Genomic DNA, 24,557 nt, shown 5'->3' with positions numbered 1-24,557 from the left:
GATTGAAAGAGATTGTGCCCAGATTTGGTTCACAGACTTGCTTCTATATACAAAGTGCTTATTAGCTTATTCCTAGAGCTATAGTGTGACTTTTGGTATTAATCAATATTACTCCAGGATATTTTGCACAGGTATGAAATTACTTTTATTATTCAGAGTAAATAATATATTCTAACTGTGTATTTTTTAAGTTTTACATAAGTTATTTAAATTCAGATTCAGGCACAAAGTTTTTGTTTGTTTTGTTTTGTTTGCTTAATAAATCCAGGGAAATTTTGTTTTTGTTTTTGTTTTTTTAATAAATCAAGGGAAAAAGAATGAATAGATTCAAACATATAATTGAGTTCTGGTATAAGATGTCACCATTCACACTGGATTTTACCTCTGCTCTCCCTTTGTCTCTCTTCCTCATTCCCACTACCAGGAAAGACTCAGAAAAAAGAAATAAATCTCCACCAGGATTAAAAACAAGAGAGGGTTACTGGAGTGACCACTCTTGGTTATGCATTCAACATCCATGCACCTTTCTTTCTTCTTAAGAGTACCCTGATTTTTGCTGAGATATCCAATCTTCATCCATGTAGCCCATGAACCACGGTGTTCGGAATGGACCCCAACCCCAGCCTCAGGGAAAAGTGGGAATATTCTAAGCAATACCGTCCTTATTACCATAGTAATTGGTTCAGTAACACAAGCCTAAGCCAATCAGCACACAGACTGCCCTGAACATAAGTGCTTGTTGAGAAAAGAACATGTGACTTAACTGAGGCCAAGAAAAGTTTTTAAATGGTCTACTGTATATGGATTTTGGTTCCTTTGAAATACAAGACCTCAAAAGAGGTACCTTCTTTTCTTCTGTAATTGTATTATATAGCTGTGAAGCCTAAAACAAGAGTTCTCAGAAAACTGTTTTTTCTTTGTTTTCAACAAGAGAAACGAAACAAAACATTTTTACTCCATGAAGAAAGGACTAAGTGGAATTTCATAATTAAACTCAAGTAAACTTTGGGGGCAATGTGGTCATCATTTTGCATTTTCACAAACATGCAAAACAAGAGTTCCAGGAGATTAACGATGTAAGATTTAATGTAATCATATTATTGGATTTCTTACTTGTCTTAACAGTCTAAGTGATGTATGTTTATTAAAAATCTTCACGGCCACTTCTTCTCCTTCATAGACTGCTCGATAAACTGATCCAAAACTGCCATCGCCTTTTGAAAAAAAAAAGTACAAAGCACATATGTTAATCTTTCCAAGCAGAAAAATGAAATAAATCATGTCTATTGTAATTATATCTGTTATATACTTTAAGATAAATCTGACCCACTTATTTCATTGAATCATGTCTCCTTTAATGCTTCCTCTTCTTTCTTTTACTCCCTGAACTAAGATGCACCTAAAGATTTTGTCCCTAGTCTTATCTTCCATTTAAGCACTCCCTACTCAATTACCTCACCCATTCCTTAACTTCATCTATCCCTATATGTAGAGAATTTTCACATTTTCGTTTACAGCCACACGCTACCTCCTGAACTCTATCCTATATTTACAACTTTGTGTTGGAGATTTCCACTGGCATGCTCCTCCAAATCTCAATCACGTTCCATCAAAAGCCACATTCATTATCTTTTCCGCAAACTAGTTCTTATTCCAACTTCCATATATCTGATAAAAACAAAGCTCTTTTGAGGTCATTCTGGAGTCAAATTGAAAAAATTATCTTAACTCTTTGCCCCATGCCTAGCCCCAAAGCTAACTGGCCGTTCACGTTGTCTTTTTGAAATTGAAAAATGGCTGTGTTACTCAACTGAAAAGCTCTTTATCAGCCTCCCCCATCCCTGGCAATTAAAGTAAATGCAAGGACATATTTTATAAATATGAGTGCTTCCATGATATTTCCATCCTTATCTTTAACCTACTCAATAAGAGTGTGCACAAAGCAAATTCCAGATCGGTAACATGATATTGCTTTAAAATACATCATTCTGAAGGGGGAAAAAATGACAAATATATAAGGACACAAAAACCATGGTAATATAACTATATTTGAATATTTTATATATTATAAGGAAAAATTGCATGTTAATTTTCATTCCCAAACCAAGAAAAATAGTTACCTAAGAGAAACTCTGGAGCTTGTACAAATTTCAATTCATCACTATTCAGCATAATATTTCTAGGCAGGTCAGCCAAAATCAAGTCAGGAGCAATCTGAGAGATTGGAATGGTGAGCCTTGGCTGATCTGGGTTTACTAGGAGGTCTCCTGAGAAGTACATAAAACATTTTTTAAAAAACAAACTTTAAAGGATGTATATAAATTTGTGCTTTTGATTTTCTTTAGAAAATAATCACATATTTGTTATGAGTTCTAATTAATTTTTTAGATTTTCTTACCAATCCTGTTTTTATCTAGAAATTTTGACAAAGTTTAAAGGTTGAATTTGTATCTATCTATTGGAGTTTCAAAAACTCATTCCTAGACGCACTTGCTATAAAGTAGAATTTAGAACTGCTTCAGACTACCTGACATCTGACTAGGAAATTATTATTCTCTACTTTTAACACATTCATGGTGCACTTATTATATGGCTGGCATGTTGCTAAGTTATTTCCATATGTCATCTATTTTAATCCTTGTAACAATTCTATGAAGTACGTTTTCTTAGTATTCGCATTTCACAGATTAAGTTATGTTGCTCAGTGTGCTAGTACCCATGCTCTCAAATCAACATTGTTCTGAATCTAGAACATGAGATCTTACTGGTAATAAATATAATCCATTTTTCTGAACTGTCACTATAATTGAATGTAGTTTCCTCTAATTCATCCTTTATGGATAAGAATAATTTCTACAATTTATTACAAAATAAATAATTTATTGTAAAATTTAATATAGTTCAATAGTTTATTACAAAACCCACTTCACAAATATTGAAAGATCACTTAAAAGCATTTGTAAGTTGTATCAACACATACCTTCTTCTGCTTTCTTCATTAAGTCATCAAGTAAGATTTTTTGATGTTCTTCACCATCATTAAAGCTATATAATGCCCATTTCTTCAACAGAGTTTCTCCTTCACCACAAATATCAATCTCCAACAACCCAGGAAACCATTCTTCCATGAGAGAATCAATGTGGTCCACAACTTGGCCCAAAAGAATACAGCCTACATAATCCAAAGAAGAGCTCATCAACACCCTCTCTGAAATTTACTCTGTTGCAGAGCTGAAAAAGAGTAACTAGAAATTTAAGAAGTTTAGATTACTTTAGTGGTACAATTCAGAGTTTCAAATTAATTTCCTTACCTTTTCTACAAGAAGGAACTGTAATTTTTAAGAAACTCTCTGGGTGATTATCTAAGACTTCAGATCCTACCAGGCAATAAGCTTCAGGAGACCAATTTAAGTAGATGCCTTGTCGCCAATACATTCTGTTTGGACGAAGTGCTCGTTCTGAAAGAAGTTTAAATGGACCCAAGTGTATTCATTAATCATTAATTACTCCAAAAATTAAAGGGGGGAGGAAATCACTGCACACACCCCAAGTGATGGCAATAGAGATATATTAGGTTGGTGCAAAAGTAATTGCGGTTTAAAAGATTAAAAATAATTACAAAAACTGCAAAAGTATTGCACAAACCTAATATTCGTTTTGAAAGAAAGTATTGGAATAATTATTGATAATCCTCATCTATAGCTATTAAATATGATACTAAATATTTCATCATTAGTTTTGCAATAAAATAAACAAAATGCCCAGCACAAAATCTAAGATAGATTTCAAGTCAATAAGCTAAGATTAAACATATTAAACTACTTAGGTTTAATATGTTTAATCGATGAAGAAAGAGAATCATAAGTTCTCATAACTTTTAAAAAGAAGTTGGTAGTCATGCTAAAACCAAAACTTCCTGAATATTTTAATGCAGTGTAACTTCCTATATGTTGATTAATTGCAAGCAAGTTAAAGTTTATTTCAGAATACAGTAACACCTTTATAACGCTAATTTTTAAACAAAAAATATATATTTTTTCCCGTTGGAGCACTAAGAATTTTTTCTTGCATAATAAAAAGCTAGCATTATGAATACTCATTTTTATAAACCACTCAGGGACTGTGCAGCAGATAGAGCTATTACCGACCCCACTTTTAGTTTTCTTTGTTTGTGTGTGTGCTTAGGTGTATGTGTGTGTGTGTGTGTATGTGTAAACCAATGATTCCTAGTAATGCACCTTTTACAGGTGTTGCTTTTAGTGTGCTTTGGCTTGGAAAGCAAGATATTCATATGTATTTTAAATGTGTCTAAAATATGAACAAATGGGCCTTTAATGAGGATCTGAGGAATTTTCTTCTTGACAAATTGCATCAACTTATGTGAGTACATATGTCTTTATATTGTCCAATGTGAAGTTTATGAGATTATTTTCTGATTTTCAGCTGCCTTACAAAAAAGTAAATCCTGAGAAAAATGACATTAATTTTAATATGTTTTACCCCTAACTTCTCTAAATATTAAGCCTTCTTAAATACATACCTCTGCCTGAAAGCATGTAAGGTGAAATTTCAAGCAATCGATTGATTAATCTTGACCAAAATCCCATTGGAAAATAAGGCATTTCATATAGTCGAATGATAATCTCAGAGTTCTCACAATGGGGAAGCTCTATCACAGGCCTGTGGTCAGACAAACTAAAGGCAAAAGGATACCATCATTATACAGCTTCATAAAACACGCAAGCTGTATAACTTGAAATCGATGAATTGAAGATAAATATTCTAAGCTGTTGCATTTTTTATAATGTTCTTGTACTACATGCTCTTCCTATTTTAAAAGTTCAATGATGATTTAATCAATTCAAATCTATGTTCAGATGAAGAAGATGCATGAAATTGTTTTCACTAATCTTATTTATACTAATAAATAAGTTATTACAATTAGTTATGCACAGACAAGTATCAAAGGATTATATAAAACGTGAATATCTATTTTTAGAATTGGCTACTATCCATCAATCAATGCAATTTACACTTTTCAATGTCATAGTACATTATAATATTCTCCAGATGCTTATAAAGAAATAAGAAAAATTTCTATAATACAGGGTTAGAGCTTAGGCCTCCACTGTGTTGCCCCTCTCCTCTGAAAATTCAGTCATAAGTTCTTTTAAGACTCTGTTCAAAACTCACTATTTGCCCAAAACTTTCCTAATAACTCTCTCAGTACCATGTAAGAAGACACACACACACACACACACACACACACACACACACACACACACACAATAATCACCACCATTTATCTTTCTTAAATAATTTAAGCAATGGTATTTCAAATAGTAATTATATACATAAAATAAGTCATTTACTATATCTTTAAAATGCCAAACGTAGTATTTTCATTAAAAGTAAATGTTATACTTCAGAAGAACATTTACACAAGAAGCAAAAAAAATACTTAGTATATTTCTCGTAGATCGATGTTATTTTGACAATTAGAACGATAAACTAGATGGTGAGTTTCCATAGAGTAATTAAATTTTTCAGTTTTGGTTTACCTGCTTGGAACCAGCAAATATTCTTCTCCTATTGGCAAGGCAATCTGGAATTTTTCTAGGAGTTTAAAGTACTGTAGCATGTAGTTCTTTGGAAATCTCTTTTTCTTTGAAAGAAATTTTTCCACATCTCTACGTGAAATAATTCCTTTAGGATGTTTTGGACAGCCTTCCACTTTCACTGTCAAAATCTGAAAGATTTAATCTTATAAATAATCACTGGAATTTATTTTCTAAAAAGTTTTGAATTTAAAGCATTTTGTGTCACTTTGTTCAGTGAAAATAATCAGAATTTTAACATTATCAAGTATAACACAGGACCTAATTTCTCTAGCTAACAGCCACGTATCCTAGAAGCCTAGTAGGTCATCAACTTCCCTCAAAACAAAAAAATGTTATTAAATTAAGGCAGTGAATTCACATCAGAAATTATGAAAATCCTCTGAACCCAATAAACTTCAAGTGTTCCCCAACTCCAATCAACAGATCAAGCTAATACCCCACATCCTTATTATAGCTTCATTAATAGATTCCTAGGGAAATTATCTTCCAGACTGTGTTATCACTTCTGGTTTGCAATAGAAATATTATTTTACATTTATATAATAGTAGATGGCTTCCATCAATGGGAAGAGAGGCTATGTAGCACAGTTCAGTGATTCTCAACAAAGTAACTACTGAATTTTGTTGGATTCTACTCAGAGTTGAGATCAATAGGTCTGTGATGAGTCTTGAGAGTCTGCTTTTTTAACAACAAACCCAGATGATTCTAATGTGAAGACCATACTTTGAGCTTTGATCATCATCACAGCAGTTAAAAATATTTAAGTCAGAAGAACCCAGGTTCAAATCAGGCCCTAGTCTAGCTATGTGACCTTGGGAAAGGTACTTAATTCCTTTAAGCCACAGCTTCCTTCTATGTAAAATGAGATAATAAAAGTGACTGTCACTTAAATTGTCATCAGAATGCAGTAAGATATAACACGCATAAGGCATGCAAAGTACATATCACAATTTTTAGTATATAGCAAGTCCTAATATGTTAGCCATTACTATCTATATATTCCTATTCATTTTACTTAGACAAGTTAATTTTTAAAAGAGGTTTGTGCTTAATTTCTTTAGTGCATCTATAATGTTTAAGGGATATTTAAATAGGAACAAATGTTATTTACTTTATGTAGTTGCCTGAAATGCTGAATTCTAAAATTCTTAGGCCCAAGGACTTGTCTTATTTCTGTTTTCCTCTTTTGTACATATAATGGTTAGTGAATTAATAAATGCATGATTGACTGAACATAATGATAGCTAATAAAAACGTATTACGAGTTTTTAAATAATAAATACTATATTTGGGGGCTTCTATACGGTATACTTTATAGAAATCTCAGATCATTCTTAAAATTTAGATGGTAAAAAGAATTGTTTGTTTTAGTGATTTTAAGTTACTAACAACTTGTCTGACAATTCACTCTCTATCCCCAACCATATTATATATATATATGTATATATAAAATGACTCTGTACCACCTGACATAAGTATTTATATATTAGGATTTCCTCCCATTTGACTGTCAGCTCCATGAGTATAGGGACATTGTTTGGTCTACTGCTATAGTTCTAGCACCAGAACAATATCCAGAACATAGTATTTAATAAATAAGGTTGATTGAGAAAATGAAATTTGCTGCATTTTATGCTAGGGTTAGGCTTATAGGTACTGGAGTCAAACCATGTGATCTGAAATCCTAATAACTCTACCTCTTCCTAAATATGTAACTTTGGATACATTATTTAACCTCCCTGTCACTCAATTTCTTCATCTTCAAGATGGGGGTTAATATAGTATCATTTTAAAAAGTTTCTCTGAGAATTAGATAATCTTGGAAAAGCACATAGTAACCCCTCATATGTGAGCCATTATTATGTACATATTCCATTTTCCTTAGACCAATTGACTTTAAAACTGGTCTGTGCTTGATTTTTTAGTATATTTATATGCATATGTTACCATTCTTTGTGGCAGATTGTTTTCAAAGATGGATAGATCAATTCATTTCCTCCCTATACATGTGTGCTGCTCAATCCATCAAGAAAGGAGTTCATCTCCTTTCCCCTTGAATGTACAATGGCCTTGTGGTTGCTTTGGTCACTAGAATGTGGCAGAAGTGGTAGAAGAAGAAAAAGGGAGTCAAATATATGGTGATGGAAGATTTGACTTTGGGTTGTGAACATGCAATGCAATATATAGATGAAGTATTATAAAAATGTATATTTGAAATCTGTGTAATTTTACTAACCAATGTTACCCCAATAAGTTTAATTTAAAAAAAAGAATACTATAGGGCAACCGGGTAGCTCAGTTGGTTAGAGCACATTGCTCTTAACAACAAGGTTGCCGGTTCCATCCCCACATGGGCCACTGTGAGCTGCACCCTCCACAACTAGATTGAAACAACTACTTCACTTGGAGCTGATGGGTCCTGGAAAAACACACTTAAACAACTAAAAGTAAAACAACAACAAAAAGAATACAATATACATTGGTGAAGAAATGAAAAAAGAAAGACGGGACACTGTACCAGTTCTGGCCCTGTACTGTAAGAGAAGTAGCCACATGAGAGGCATACGGAGGAGCACCAATACATCAAAAGGTGAGTGTGGCCTTCTTGGACATTCCAGCCAAGTTCAATGACCCATGTCAAAGCTTTGTGGAGCAGAACCCCATCAATGCACAGACTAGTGAGAAATAATAAACTTGACATTTTAAGCTTCCAAATTTGGGGGTATCTTGTTAAATAGCCATAGAACACTGAAACAGTATCTTAATTTTACCACCTTTAAAAGACTTGCTAATATTCCTTCAGCCTAGTAACTTATAAGGCTAACGTATGCCCTTATGCAAGGAAAGAGAATTTTCCAAATTCCTCACACATGGTATTATCAAGATTACTTTGCCATGGAAGCTCTTTAATATTCCACCTGATTAATTCAGTAAGTCCCGAATATATTTTTTCATACAGTTAAATGAGTTTTGCAAACTTCTCTGCGTGTGGATGAAAGTTTCTTTAATAAGTTGAATGACCTAACAGCTCAGAGAATATGGAAGGAGGGAAGGCTCATTACAGCTGTTGCACTAGGAAATTATTCCTTCCCTTGTTTTGATGATTCATTGAGGTGAATACTCCTATTTATTTTTGCTGATGGACGGGTGTCCGACCAGTCATTTTTGTTTTCACTTGATTATTTATAGCTTTCATTCTCTTTAAACCTCCGTGAAAATGATATATTTCACTGTACTACCACAAATAAAAATGATACTATTTATTTTTTAAGTTAATAAGAAATTTAAATTACCATTTTACTGACCATTTAGATCTATCTTTCAAAATAACTTGAAGCTGTTCAAATTCTTGACTTAGTTTCCACATATATTAACATGTTTATACTAATGAGAAGAACTTCATTGAGTTTCAACTTAATTAATCCAAAAAATCTTCAGAGGTTTTATTGTGGTCAAGGTGGAAATTTGTTTTTGCTAAGAGACTGTGATTCTGATATGAACCACTTCCTTAATCCACTGAATAAGATATTCCCACTCTGATATTATCCACATTTTTGCAACTTTAAATGTTCCCAGTTTATATGGAAATGCACCACTTTTCGGCACAACTTTCGCCTTTTCTTGACTAGATAAAGTTTAGTTACTTTCTGAGAGTTATAGTGTGCCACCTAGGACAATAAAATATTCAGGATATATTTAAAATTCCCTTTGCTGTACAGAACATATCTACCTCACATATTTTTTGTTTAGGTGCATACTGGCACATTTTCCAAAAGTACATCTTTACAGTTTTGAAGACTTTATTTCTCATTTCCCAAATAATAAGACTTAATTACCAAATAAGTGAAATATGAAATTAGCTAACATTTACTTCTCAGTTACAGTGAACTAGGGAGGCAACGTAGAAGACAACATTGTTATTACCCTTATTTTACAAGAGAAAAAAAAATAAAAGGCTTAAAACATTAAGAAATATCACAAAGTAAGTATTATAAGAGACCTGAATACAGGTCATGCTGGCTCTAGAACATGTGCCCCCACTTTACTGGTTCCATTATCATTTAGCAGATGAGTAAAATCACACTTTCCATGGCGTATGGCAGAAGGATGAAAAGTTACCTTAGAAGATCTACCAAAACAGTAAATAGCTACCCTATTACAATTAGTTGCCAATTAAAATGTTTCAATATGCTCTCAAGTTCTGTGGTGTAGGATAACCCTAAATAAGTTCCCTCTTCAAAATATCTTTCTTTTTTTCCTTAGACGGAATTTAGGAACTATCATTCAAGATTATTTGAGGGAATTTAATTACTACTGTGTTTCCCTGAAAATAAGACCTAGCCAGACAATCAGTTCTAATGCATCTTTTGGAGCAATAATTAATATAAGACCTCGTCTTATTTTACTGTAATATAAGACCGGGACTTATATAACATAATATAATATAACATAACATAACGTAGCATAACATAACATAACATAACATAATATCGGGTCTTATATAATATAATATAAGACTGAGTCTTATATTAATTTTTGCTCCAAAAGATGCATTAGAGCTGATTGCCTGGCTAGGTCTTTTTTTGGGGGGAAACACGGTATTATGGTTTAATTAGAAGAGAGACTTCTAATATAAAAAGACATAATCATTTTAGGGATTCAGGGAGCCACATGAAAAACTACAAATTATAGTCATACACCAAAGTAGTTGCAGTAAGTATACACGCTGGAGACTCAACTGCCATGATTTTGCATCCCGAGCAATATTTGGCAATATCTACGCACATTATTGCTTGTCATAACTGGGAAGGTGCTACTAATATCTACAGGGTAGAGGCCAAAGATGCTGCTATTATCCTATGATGACAACAAAGAATTTTCTGGCCCCAAGCATCAATAACGCAGACATTGAGAAACCCTGAGCTAGTGTGTTTTTCTGCTTGAGTGGTTTTTGGTAGCAAACCTATAGAGATGGGTTATTATAATTAATTAAACTTATTGGTAATTGATTGTCATTGGAAGAAGAAATAATTTTCCCTACAAAATATAAATGAAGAAAAGATAGCTATTACTACTGCCATAAATGGTTTTTAAAATTGTAAGCATTTAGAGCTCAGACCATCCTCTCAAGAGTCAAAACTCCCCCCTCCATGTTATCTAGATAGTTTTCACAGGCTCACCAATCCAATTTTTTCATATGTATTTACCCCAGGAATTTTCATAAAGCTTTTTTCATTCAATTGACTAAGTCAACAACCAAACCAAAAATATCATCAAGATCTACAAAAGCACCATGGAACAGAGTGGCACAAACATCTATCATTAAAGACATTAAAAACATTAAAGACATTAAAGTGAACTCTAAGATATCTTTCTTTCTTCCATGAAGCTCTTCTTTAAGCAGTCTTCTACATGAAATGTTCTACAGTTTTCTATATTCACAGTAGTTTCTATCCTAACTGAACACAAACTCAATCATGCTCAATACCCTGGGTGCCATTTGTTATTCTCGTCAACCATTACCCCCATGCGAACAAAATGTAAGACACCAACCTGTGCCATGATTTTACAAAGCCACTTGGGTTCCACAAAATATAAGTTGCTTAACTGCAGTGCTGGGTCTTGAAAATGAAGAAGGACCCCTGTAGTAAAAATCAAACAGTGACTCATAGAATCTAGAATATGCAAATATCTAGGGGCTTTAGAGAGAGAAAATCTAATCCAACCTCATCATTTTATGACGAGAAAACTTCAGCATAGCTAGTGGCAGGGCTGGGACTATAAACAGGGAATCCTGGTTCTCAAGCTCTGAAGTCCCAATATTATAAAGAAGTATCTGCCTCTCAGTAACTGCATCATCTCAAACAATCTTTGATTCTCAAAGTGCCCCATTAGTACCATTCCAATAATAACCCTTTTTTATGGTATATAAACAACTTCCACACACCCTATGTTCATTTGATACTATGAAAGGATATGCTTTATGCTCAGGATTCCACAGCTACTGAGTAGTATCATTCCAGACCCATATATTTTAACTCTTGCTCAGAGACTCTTTCTACTACAGCCCTTAGATGATTTCTAACTTTTTTCTTATGACATGAAATATGACTTAATATCAATGAAGGTGATGAACTTCCAAAAAGCAAAATTCAGTGGCCTATTAAAGAATTCTATATATATTTGGTTGAGTATTAAATATAAATTCCAACAAGGTTCAGATCCATTTTTTATAAATAACTACAGCTAAGCTTTGAAAAAATTTGAAACAAATAAACACACAAACCTGATTCATTTAGGAAGTGAACTGCATGAGGAAGCTCATTTTCATCTAACTGCAGTTGATTTTCTTTCACAAGTTGCAATAATCGTTTCCGGTCAATTACAGGAAATTCAATTGGCACATTTTTACGCTCTGATAAAATGATTTTCTCAAGTTCTACGTAGCAGTCTGGAATCAGCTGCCCAACAACAGGCTGATCTCGGATCTATGTAATTACAAATGACAAGCTATAAAAACCCATTTTATTCATATATTAGGTGGTTGGTAAATTCAGTGCTAATAGTTTTTAAAGAAAGGGGTATATTTTTCACAAGTATATTTGTAATTAATATCAAAATGTGATGTAAAACTATTTAAATTGTAAGGAATAAATAAGATGACATTAAAATAAAAAATATGAACACAGAAGCCAATTTTGAAGAACTATTAAATAAAATAGTATGGAAATATTTATCTAGCTATCCAGAAAAATCCAAGGCAAAACGTTGGATAAATCACTAACTATAAATAAGGGATTTCCTGTTTTCTAAGACATTAAACTTAAATGCAATATATATGCTAGCATAAGAAATCAGTGTCAGAAGAGCTTCTGGACCATATTTATTAAATGAAAATATCCACAGCCTGAGGTAAAACATTAAAACGTGTTCTTGTTATTTGCAAAATGTTATATTAGTGGAATATACATATCAACAACCATGAAATTTCTTCACCCAAGCTATGCTTTTTTATGAAAGCCTTGAATATGGGAAAATAAAACGTCATCTAAATACCAATAATTCTGACATGTTACCCTTTAAATTTAATCACTGTTTACTAATTTAAAAATATATAAAATAAAAAAAATCAAATGGCCTAAAGATGGCAGTTTTTATAATAAATGTCTTTTCCAAACCTTTTCTTTTTCACGAAAATCTAAATTGAAATAGAAATACAACTCTAACAGTAACTAAAATGCCTTTCAAAACCACCAGGTGGCAAACTCTCCCCATTTCTCGATTCTGAATATATTCTTGTATATTCTTTCACATGACAGTAACTATCAGAATTTCTACCTAAATTCTTAAACTTACTACAAATAGAAATTGGGTTTACAAACACATACACAAAACTTAACTTGCTCTTTTTCTATTTGTAACAAGAACCTTAAGGAGCTTCATTTACAGCAGCTATAACCGTTACATATCTGTCTCCAGTCATTTGAAAGATTGCTTTCCTGTATCCCTTGCCCCAGACAATTAAATATAATTCCACTATCCTCCACTTTACATAATCCCTCTCTGCATCACTTATGAATTAAGATAATATAGCACTTCAGACTGAAGTTTATATTTTAACCCAATAAGGAAAACCTTCATATAGAAGGAAACAAGGGTTCTCACAGAAAGCAAATAGCACAGAAAAGGGATGAATTTCAAAGGGCTGGGTTATAGGGCCAACAAAGGATCCCTTTCTGCTAATGGGTTCGACAAGATTAAAATGTGTTTTGTCCCACTAATCCTTTTGAGTGTCAGGTCAACGACAGCCAAAAAAAAAACCACACACTCTCACAAAACAAACAAACAAACAAACAAACAAACAAAACACCACACTTTTACTCTAGAGTCTGCACAGACACAAGTTAAGAGTGAGACAGGGAAAGACTAGAGATGAGCCAAGATAAAAGGAAAAGACGAAAACCAAATGAGAGGGCAAAAAATAATCTCTAATAGATTAAAGACTACTATTTTAAATACAGGTTGAAGCACCTTAAGGAGGAAAGAATATTCAAGTTCTGGCAGGCTCATTAGTTCTGGGTCATTTGAAAGAGTCACTATTCTACAAAGCAGTCAAACGGATTTTCAAACCAATATGCCAGAATGATGCATCCATTAGCAATATATACCTTTCTTCAAGTAATACTATTTCTCAAAGCATTAGTTTTACTTCCTTATATGGTTGTTGCCTTCAGATTTCATTTACAAATGGAGGAAGAAATATGATTTTCTTGATTGATAGTGATAATTTGCTATTAGACAAAAGAAGTACCAGTCCAACTTAAACTAACCACTTTATCCACAGATTTTCAACTAAATTCAGGCTTTTTCAAAACAAACTCATCCTCCAAGAAGATTTTTTTTTAATATAATATATGCTCCAACAACAATGATAAAAAGAAAAGCTATTAAAATATTGTAAGTAGCAACAAAGTTCGATAAGTATAGGTATAGTCTCAGAAGAAAACCATCTGGATAAAGAGAATATTTACTTGGATGTATGAATTGTATATTTGTTTCTTATAAGTCATATTACTCTCAAATCATATGTTCCACAAGAAAGTAGGAAAATCTGCAAATAAATAATATGTGATCCTTCTTACGTAAAATGTTGCTACTGATCCACCTTGGTAAAACCTTTTAGTGAATGATAAATATGTTGAAACATACAAACATACAAATTATCATCTTGGGCACCACAAAGACCAGCATATTTATAAATGGCTCATTAGGTTTTGGATAGAAGCATAATCTGTGGAAATGGAACAGAACTAAGCTAACTGTCTGACATGTTACAACCAGGGCAACCATATAACGTATCATCCAAACTGGAATGCTTTTGAGACTGTAGTGAGACACTATTAATAATTATGCTGGGACTGTCCAGGCAAAACAGGACCCTAGTTACAAGCCATGTCCTGATCATTAGTGTTAATGAGCTAAGTCAACAGAGACTAAAACTGAAATTCCCCACTGTGACTGTCATACAAAACTATTCAGGGCGTTTTTCAGTACAATTTACATTATGCTGTCTGTAAAACCCAAGGAAGATTTTTTTCTGCCCTGCAAGTATTCAAAATAAGTGCTCTGCCTGATAACCAATTTATTTGTATATGAACCTTATAAGTAATATTTGGCTTACTAGAAGGGAACTTGAGAAATCAAAAACATAATTCCCAAAATGAAAAACCTCATTTGTATGAACCAAAAAATTACTTAGACATTGTTGAAAACCAAATTAGTGATTTTAGTGACTAAATGAAAAAAATACATATATATTGAGGAAAAATATCTGGAATTGGAATCACAGTGAGAAGAGACTTGAAGGAGCAGTACAGAAGATCAAGATGAGCATAAAATAGGAACTCCAAAAGGAAGGAGCAGATGGAGAAACAACAGCCCAAAAATAACAGAAGAAAGATGATTTCAAGACCCCAACATTCATGTTTAGCCTTTTGATTGCATCAGCACTACAGGAAGTTGGCAGAGAAAGGGCATCAGAAATATTTTCTCAGTCTCTCAGATACTCCCTCAGTTTTTCTCTCAGGATCCTCCAATTATTTTTATTTCCATATCTATAAATCTGAAATGAAGTATGGCATAAATAATTTTAAAATTGAAACTACTTTAATAAGCTAACAGCTATGAAAAGAACTTCACAATTTTAAGCTAGATAGTCTGAAGACTTCTGACATGTTTAAGCAGTTGCATAACATGAGAATTCATAAATTATATTTATCTACCAGCCTACAGTAGGCATTAACCACGTTACCTTAAAATTAAGGCTCTCATTGACGATGGTTTTCCGAAGTTTTGCCAAGGCATCGGATTCCTCAGTGGCATTCACAAAGTGGTAATCCCGTATAGCCGGAAAGCCACGTTTGTTCAGGAGTTCTTTGTTGATTTTACTTATGCAGGCTTTGCGCTGCTTCTCATCAGAAACGTCCAAATGTGTGCCAACAAGAATCACAGGGGAAGAAGAAGCACGAGCCTACAGAAAAGGCACAAAATACTCTCGTGTCTGTTTTAAAATCAAGTCTACTTATATTGCCATTGATATTCACTTTCTATGAAAGTCACTTGAATAAAAATGAGAAAAGACTCCAAGAAGAAAAAAACAACTCTCTTTCCTTCCTTAAATCTAAGAAAAAAATATAACCTTAAGAAATTTTTAAAAATCAGTTGTATGCCCCTTCTTCATTCAATTATTACTTCATTCAATTATCACTTTTCAGGTGGCCTATATAACACTAGAAACATATTTTTTTATGACTTAAAATGGGTTAATCACTAAGTGTGCTTTGGACTTCTAAATAAAATAAGCATTTAATAAACACATAAACTATTTCAAAGTGTCATAATATGGTTTATATTTTCTCTTCCTTATCTACAAATTCCGTCTCCTGAATTCACTTTAAAGTCATTCCCTTTGGAGTCTACAATGAACAAAAAAGTGACTGAAATATTAGTGCTATTGTAATTTTTGCTCACTTTAGCTAGCTATAATAAAGTCAAAACACAAACAAGTTTAAAAAATTACTAAAATTACAAAACAAGCTTGTAAGGAATAGCTAACAGCATGACAGCAAGAGACAGTGGAAAACAACAAAAAGAGATTCCAAATAAAAGAGAATATTGTCAACTATGCATCAATTTACAAAAAAGAGCATATTAATCTGGTGCCATTTGAAAGTGTAAGATTTGAAAGACTTCATTCTAAATTATCACTGAGGACATAGCTGGTGATACATAGATTGCTTTTCTTTTTCTTTTTTCTTTTACGTTATAGCTTATTTTAAATTATGAAAGTTTATATTCCATTTAAGAAATAATATGACCAAAAACAGTTGAACATACATATTTTCAATTTTTATAGCTTAAAAGGGTTTCAAGCATCTATGCCACTCACCATGACGAAACACACTATTTTTATGTCACAACTTAATTACACTGAAAATTTCCCAACTCAAAATTTAGTGTGTCAACTTTAAAAAAAAAAACAAAAAACTATTTGAAGAGACTGAAGGAATTGTTTGCCCCAAATAAATGACTCTACATACAAAAAAAAAAATGAGAATTATTTCCTATGTTCAAAAGATTAGAACAGATCACCTTTATATTGAAGAGCCAAGGCTTCATGGCATCAACTTCAGCTTGCCCTTTGCTGAGGTCATAGACAGCCAGGTACAGTGACCGCTGGGTCATAAAGTGGGGATGAGTACTGTAGAATTCCTCCCGACCTAAACAAAGATTGCAGACTTTTTTTTTTTTAGCCTTCCAGACAATAGGCAAGGCAAGCATCCTTTTCAAAACAAATTTTTAGGTGATATTATCTACTATTTAGCATACAAAAAAAGAGACAATCCATCAACAATATTTAGAAGACTATACTGGATTGTACTAGGGATTGGCAACTTTTAGCAAAAGTGTTAGATACCAACCAAGTTCAGCTTCAGTTGGCATCTACTAGTTTCTAACATTTCACTCCATCTACTTCTCCATTCTGGTGGTAAGGGTATAATTCGGAGAAGTAACTGCCTTTGGAATAATTCCGCAGGATACACTAGCTCTCTGTGCAGTATTGAAACATAAACCTCAGTTTTTAAATCCTTGTTCTAAATAAAAGATAAATGTGACTTTAAAATTCTAGTGAAATAAATACCTGCAAAATCCCACACATTTAGAATGAGGTCTTTTTTCCTTTTGCCTCTTATTGGGATAGGCCAGTCTTTCACGTCAATGCCAACTGTGGCACTTTGCATTCCAAGCTCTGACTTCTTGATTTTCATTAATTGCTGTAATAAGGTGGTTTTACCACTCCCAGTATTTCCCACAATCATAAGTTTCATTCGGTTATAGGGCACGGCCTTTTTTAACCGCTGTTGAAGAAACCTGGTATTAGAAAGACAAAAATAAAATAACAAGCTTCTTAACAGTGTATTTAAAATATAGGTGAATTTTTATATACATTGAATTCTTTTAATATCAAACATTTACAAATATAGTATGTAAAAGAGTGCATAGCTCAAACTAAAATGCACATGTCTTTCAGTGCACTGTTAACGCATATATTTTGTTAGTGATGTTTATGGTGATAGTGAGACGTGTCATTGTAGTTGATAATGCTACCAATCATTATCAATTACAATGACACGTCACACTATCACCATAAATAATCAAAATGTGAAAATATATTTGCAGTATTAATTAGAATTTTATACATATACACAGATTCTTTAAATAACACAAATAAAACACTAAAAATTATAAAGTATAAAATTTTACAATGCCCATATAATAGAGAACCAAGGTAAAGGATACATGCGTAGTTATACTAAACCTTGATTGTGAGGTTATATTGAGTACTGTATATATGTGTGTACATATATATGTGTGTACGTATATATTCATGTATGGCCTATATCATATATATCTATCATATACACTGGTTACATTATAAATTACTACATACAAACATATCAGCAGTTACTATGTTGCTATTCCTAATAATCTTAATGTAAAAATAATTGAGATTAATTAGAAGGGCTATAGGTGGCTAACAAAACCACCTTTAAATTAATAGATTTTAAATGTTCTCAGAAATATAATGGATACATTATAGAAAGATATACATGTTGCCACAGTTCAAAATTAGAGAAGCAAACTAAAGTATAAGTGAATTTTAGGGAATACTGACTGACCCATTCTCATAACTAATAGGTCTCTGACCAACAATCCTGATGATCTGAACAAAAGGCATAATAATACCTTTTCTTGGTTTCTTTCACATTTTAGAAAATAAGATCTGACAGATCAATCTGTACCTGCTATTTAATGTTGAAATCAATCATTTTGTCACATACAACTTAAGTTCGGTTTGCATCACCGATAAATAAGAAAATGAATGATCCAAAGACAATTAATTATTAAGAATTCATTGCTCTTTGAAAAAAGTCATTCTTTAAAACAGCTAATAATGTGTATAATTTCTAAACTACTACAGGTCTCTGTCATTTATAAGAATGTTAAATTTAAAACTAGTTAGACAGTGGCTTGATAATATAGCATAATACATTAAAAACTAGTTCTGCTAAATGTTTAGTAAGAATTAAACCAATTTTCATATGAACATTTTTTCCACTTTCAGGAGGGAAAACCATGGGAAATAATAATGTAGAATAAGGGGTAGTCATGTTTAGCATAACTGGTGGCAAACTCTTTTCAAATTACATCAAACTAAGGAGGACAGGAATCTTTCCTCATAAAATGAGACAAAAATCTAAATGTAAACTTAAAAAATTAAGCAGAAGATAATTAAGCAAATATAGTTCACAGGTAATTCAGCAATTATTAATTGTATGCCTGACTCTGTTCCAAGAATTAGGTAGTGAGTAAACATAGCCATGGTCCCTGCCTTAGTGGCTATTATAGTCGAAGATAAAATGAGCTTTGATCATTTAAGTAAAATCTGCGGGATAAATATAGACAGGAGTAATTTTCTGAAAATGGAAATAAATTATTTTATGAGTAGGTAGCAATAAGACTAACATGCTTAAAAGTAACAGAGTGAAATAAAGCTCATTATCAAAGGTATTGGAAGGTAATAAAGTATGAAGATCAGAAGGACTGATGCCTGGAAGTTTTGGTGGTTTTAAAATGACCAAAAATGATCAGGGTGAGTAGGTTACTTATCCACACAGCCAAAATTAAAGTTAGTAATTTTATATTATTTAAGTAATTATAATGCTTTAAGATATAATAGACATATGATAACTATTTGCTATGTGAAATGCAGCTTGAGGAGTTATTACACTGTGCTATCTTTCCTTTGATTGTATAATTGGTAACGAGACCAAATAGTAAAATTTCCTTTAGAGTCCATTTCTAGTGAAAAGCATGATAAGGAAAAGAAGCCATTCTCTCAACATTAGCTCGGCTAGGAGGAAATGAAAAGCTCTGCAATGGCAGCATATAAACCCAATCATCAAATAAAAGGCAAACTACACACAGTACATTAAAATCAAGTAGTACATTTTTTTCCTATTTTGTATCTATATATCTATCAAAATCACAGGCAGAGGAAATCCGAAACAAACTTAATAAAAACAAATGGAAATAAAATTATCTAACCTTATGATGTCTTTGGCTTTACATCCTATATGTTTAAAGTCAAAATTAAGACGCAGTTCGTCCAAAGGAAGATCCCATATTTTGCTTAATTTCCCCATTTCATTGGGAAAGGATCTCAGTTCCAAGTTGTAACTAACATCAAGAGATGTCAGATTTTCGAGACAGCCAATCTCAGGAGGAATCTTAATGAAATAAAAAAGGGCAAATTCTGTTGGTGGGAAGGAAGAAAAGTGTGCTGCCAAGAAACAAGATGCTGATAAGAAACAAGAAAGACCCAGAGATCCCATCAGCAACTTGCAAAACCTTTCAACAGACTTCTGAAACCTTCCAAAGGTTTATCACAGTTTTCATTATAAATGTTTAAAAACATAAGTATAAAGGACTTACCCCAAACAATCTTTGTTATTTATTTGTAATCTTTAAAAAGCCACTCTCCCTTCGTAACATATTTCATCTCTTTACAACATTGAAAGTAAAGTAGTCCTTTATAGTTATCCCACCCCAATCATCTGTGGCTTCAGTCCATTCCCTCACACTATGTTCTTCAGTAAAACTATAAAGATCTAGTTATCACAAACTTATGTACAGCTTAATATTCTTAAAATACGACAAAAGGTTTATACTTTAGGTGGCACCTTCATTGGATTTCTTTCTTCTGTTCCACAATTTTAAGCAACATTCATTACTTTTATAATAAAAAAACATTAATTTACTGGCAAAAATCAGGTACCAAAAAATATTCAGTTATTCTGAACCTCATAGTTTCAGGCACTTAATTATTTTTGGCTTTTATAAACAATAGGCTTGAAGTTGGCAAAAAGAAGAAAGAAGTTTTTCTGAGATGAGTGGATGATCAATTTCAGATTTGTAACATAGGAAATAGAGTGACGCATAGGCAGCTTGCCCACTTGGGTGAGGGGTAACATGGTGAAGGAATGCAGAAATTTTAGAATGCAGGAAAGAAAGTCAGCTGAAAACCACAAGCTATATATGGCCCAGCAAAAACTTGAGAAATATAGAGTATCTGAGAGTATGCTAACAAATCAGAGATTTGTGATTAAATGACACACTTAAAGCATTAAATATTCATGTTCAGAATTAAATATAGTATATATTAACATAATTCAAAAATAGAGCACAAAAAGTGATCTTTTAAGGAAAATACACATTGTTAGTATACTCATTTACCTCAGGGTAGGATTAGATCTTATTCAAGAAGTAGGAAATATCAAATAACAGATTTTAAAATGGTAACTTGTAACAGTGCAAATTATGAAAGCTTATTTTCAAATTGGCAATAATTATAAACAAATAAAGATAATCTCTCACCTCTTTCAGTTTATTATGAGAAAGATGTAGTTTCTCTACTCTAGACCATGTACATGCTTTTTCACTCAAGTCCAAGATGCTGATCTGATTATGACTAAACAAGAGTTCCCTTAAGTTCAAAGATTTCCAGTGTGCAGGACTTGGTAGATATTGAATATCATTGTTGCTCATATCTAAGGACCGCAAGCTAAAATAATACAGTGTCAAGAAAAAAAACAACACATGAGTATTTCCAAAATACATGAAATAGCATCACCAGAAATTTCCACCACAGTGAGAATGACATAACTTTAAAACTAACATTATTTATACATAAGTATGCATGTGTGTTTTTGTGTACACATAGGTATATATGGGCTAGAAAGATGATATGTTTCACTAGGAACAATACTTAAATGAATAAGAACCATTAAAAACAAAATTGAGGCTTAATTTCCCTACTTCAGAAACATAAAAATGTCACTCTCAGAATGAGAGAAAGAACAGTGTTTTACAAATGTTTACGATACATGAGAAATCATAATTAACAAAATGCAAAAATTGTCATTAAAATTCCTGCCTTCTATTCAAGATTTATAAATATGTAACCTCCATATAGCCTTTCAATTTCACTCATTACTGAGAGGATTCTTCAGAGGTTGGGTCCTACAGTTACTTAATATTATGCATGGGCACACCCTTTTACCAGCTTGTCTCTGTGATAAATATCATAACACTGAACATGATACCTTGCACAAAGTAGGCCCTCAATGCAACTTGGTTGCTTTCATGCAAGAACATGCTAACGAAAGTTTGCAGAAAATAGCAGAAAAACACATGTTGCATAGAAGTGTACGTGTGTAGAAAGAACAGTCAGTGGTATACATATTTGAGTATGTAAATATGAGTGGTATACATATTTGAGTATGTAAAAAGGTTGCCTGGACTTTTACATCTACATACTGACCACTTTCATCTAGTAAACCGTGTTTCCCCAAAAATAAGACCCACCCCAAAAATAAGCCCCAGTTAAGACTGTCAGCCAGACGGACTCATTTATTACGTTATGATGATGTTCCAGAAGATGACATGACTATATTTCAATAAATGTAGATTGTTGTACATGAAAAAACAAGACATCCCCTGAAAATAAACTCTAATGAAGCAAAAATTAATATAAGATCTGGTCTTATTTTCAGGGACCCACGGTATTTGAAACATGATGAATTAATCCCAAGCTCACACAACTGTACGGCCTGTTAGACAAAGATTCAGATGGGAAGAGCAACATTTTTGCTATTTTTAAAATGATACTAGATTTTGCCCTAGTTGTCTTATAAAAATGCATGGAAACAAGGAAATTAATTTGACTGCATTAGCAATAAGACATGTATGTCTAACAAACAATGCAACCGAGACAAAGTCGAGAATCACCAGGTTGTTCGACAGTAGTGCTTTTTAGCCTCAGCAAGGACTTATGCTGGGCAACTGCATGCTCATTTGTGAAACAAAAGAATAAACTTAAAGAAATACTTACAAAATGCTGGAATATATGCCTGAAGATGGTGTCTAAAGGTGTAGTGTCATTAGGGAGTAAATATTTTTGGTTCCCTGAAAAGAAACCTTCTTTATGGCATGTATTTCCTAATCAAATTTCATAAATATTTGCCTTTCAAACACATTGTTAGGAATATATTATGTTTAAAATATAGGACCACTTTTAGGGTAGAGGTGCCTTTCTGTGTGAGTTGAGAGTCAGAAGTCAAACCACCCGTGTTTAGGAACTGTGACTTTGGGCTACTCACTTTATTTAATGTAATAATGTTCTCATTATAAAGTGGAGATAACCATAGCTATTTCATAGGATTATTCGGAAGATTAAAGAAATGATCCACTGTTGAGTGGTTAGAACAGTGTGTGACACATTCTAAACTAACTATTACATGCTTGTCAGACACGTTTTATGTCTAGATTGTAACTGTTATTTGTCACTCAATGTAGTTCGACATATACACTTATGGATTTCGTTTGTAATGTGTAACACAATTACAATAGCATTTAAGGTGACAACACATTTGAAATCTAATTGATGCATGAATCTGTAGTTAGCAAGAAGCGTCCGCTTTCACTGAATTTAACCAAAATTATCTCCAAATACCTGGGCTATATAAACTGTTCCAATCTTCACCAAAAATGTCACTCAAACATAACTTAAGTATAATTGCAAAGTTAATAGTATCTTAGCAACACATCAACCCCTGAAAGCAAGTGAAATTTTAAAAGGTAAAGTGATAGCTAGAATAATCTCATTTGATTATAGCAGCGCAACAATTAAATAATCTCAATTGTTTCTATACAATAGTGCATTAAATTAATATAAAAGTTAAATCTCCAAGTAATAACTTGGGTCTTTTGTCTAGTGAATGTCAAATATTCATAGATTTGAAAATATTAAGCTGAGTTGGTTTTGAAATCAATTCCATTTATATGCCTACATCAAAAGCATGTTTCTGAAGGTTCTGTTCCAGCTCATGTGGTTTTAAAATTAAAATAATAAACTTACTGTGGAAGATTTAAAATTGCTTCTGGAACACACGTAAATCTGTTTTGAGATAATTTTACGCTTGTCATAGAAGAAGGCAGAAAAGGCACAGCAGCTAAAATAAAATGAGATAAGGGACATTTTAATCATGTTAACTAGATTTCCATTAGATTCTACAAAAACAGCTACCAATGACCTGTCTCTTAATTTAATTTCTATTCTCATGCTGACAATAAAAAAAAAATCTATGTTGAAAATAAGGTAACATCTTTAATACTACCACTATATATTAAAACAATACACCATGCTTATAAAAATCATTTAATCTGAAAGCTAAACAAATGTCTAAATATAAACTCATCTGTCCTACATCTGTACAAAGTAAAAATTCGTAGAATATTCATTTCAAATTATGTGTGATGTCATTAGGTGAAGCACATTATAGATTAATTCAAATTACTCTTAGGTAACTATAACAAAACATTTTTGAATACCAATACACAGTATAATATAAAAATAAAAATTCTTTATGGTATTATCTCGTAAAGTGTTCTATGGAAAAATGGATATTACTTAATAAAACATTCTTTGATCATGTGATCTTAAGAGACTGAGGAACATTAGCTAAAATACAGTGAAACATCTCCGAGTCCTCAATATTCTGGTATACGTTATGAGTTTCCAAAATGGAAATACAGTATGAGGTCCTCCAAGGAAAACAATTCTGTGGAACACAATTTTGGAAACTGAGCCAATCATACAGCCTGCTTTTTCATCTGTAAAATAGTGTAGCTAGACTAGATAAACTCTGAGATTCTCTAGAGATCTTAAAAGGTATGGTTCTACAAATGTGGTGTGAGAAATTATCTCCTAGCATTTTCAAGGTTAACAATATGGATTATGCTTTATCTAGAAA

At 32.5% G+C, this 24,557-nt stretch overlaps 1 protein-coding gene across 2 annotated transcripts in view; it reads right to left on the bottom strand.

The window, feature by feature from the left end:
• LRRK2 (leucine rich repeat kinase 2) overlaps positions 1–24,557 on the bottom strand; it is a 125,551-nt gene that overhangs the window by 34,736 nt on the left and 66,258 nt on the right. For both annotated transcript variants that reach the window (XM_088798845.1, XM_088798849.1), the window contains exons 26-39: positions 23,663–23,756; positions 21,121–21,307; positions 19,792–19,973; positions 17,324–17,553; positions 16,774–16,901; positions 15,434–15,652; positions 11,909–12,110; positions 11,176–11,264; positions 5,562–5,749; positions 4,541–4,695; positions 3,312–3,458; positions 2,981–3,172; positions 2,121–2,267; positions 1,114–1,214 (exon numbers count right to left, since the gene is read on the bottom strand). In XM_088798845.1, coding sequence (XP_088654971.1) covers positions 1,114–1,214; positions 2,121–2,267; positions 2,981–3,172; positions 3,312–3,458; positions 4,541–4,695; positions 5,562–5,749; positions 11,176–11,264; positions 11,909–12,110; positions 15,434–15,652; positions 16,774–16,901; positions 17,324–17,553; positions 19,792–19,973; positions 21,121–21,307; positions 23,663–23,756 — 2,261 coding nt within the window. The remainder of the gene's footprint in view (positions 1–1,113; positions 1,215–2,120; positions 2,268–2,980; positions 3,173–3,311; positions 3,459–4,540; positions 4,696–5,561; positions 5,750–11,175; positions 11,265–11,908; positions 12,111–15,433; positions 15,653–16,773; positions 16,902–17,323; positions 17,554–19,791; positions 19,974–21,120; positions 21,308–23,662; positions 23,757–24,557) is intronic.

The sequence above is a fragment of the Rhinolophus sinicus genome, chromosome 1, assembly GCF_057876585.1.
Source record: "Rhinolophus sinicus isolate RSI-liver-muscle chromosome 1, RSI-T2T, whole genome shotgun sequence".
Taxonomy (NCBI): domain Eukaryota; kingdom Metazoa; phylum Chordata; class Mammalia; order Chiroptera; family Rhinolophidae; genus Rhinolophus; species Rhinolophus sinicus.
Note: the sequence above shows the minus strand (reverse complement) of the source record. Positions and strands in the feature narration are given on the sequence as shown.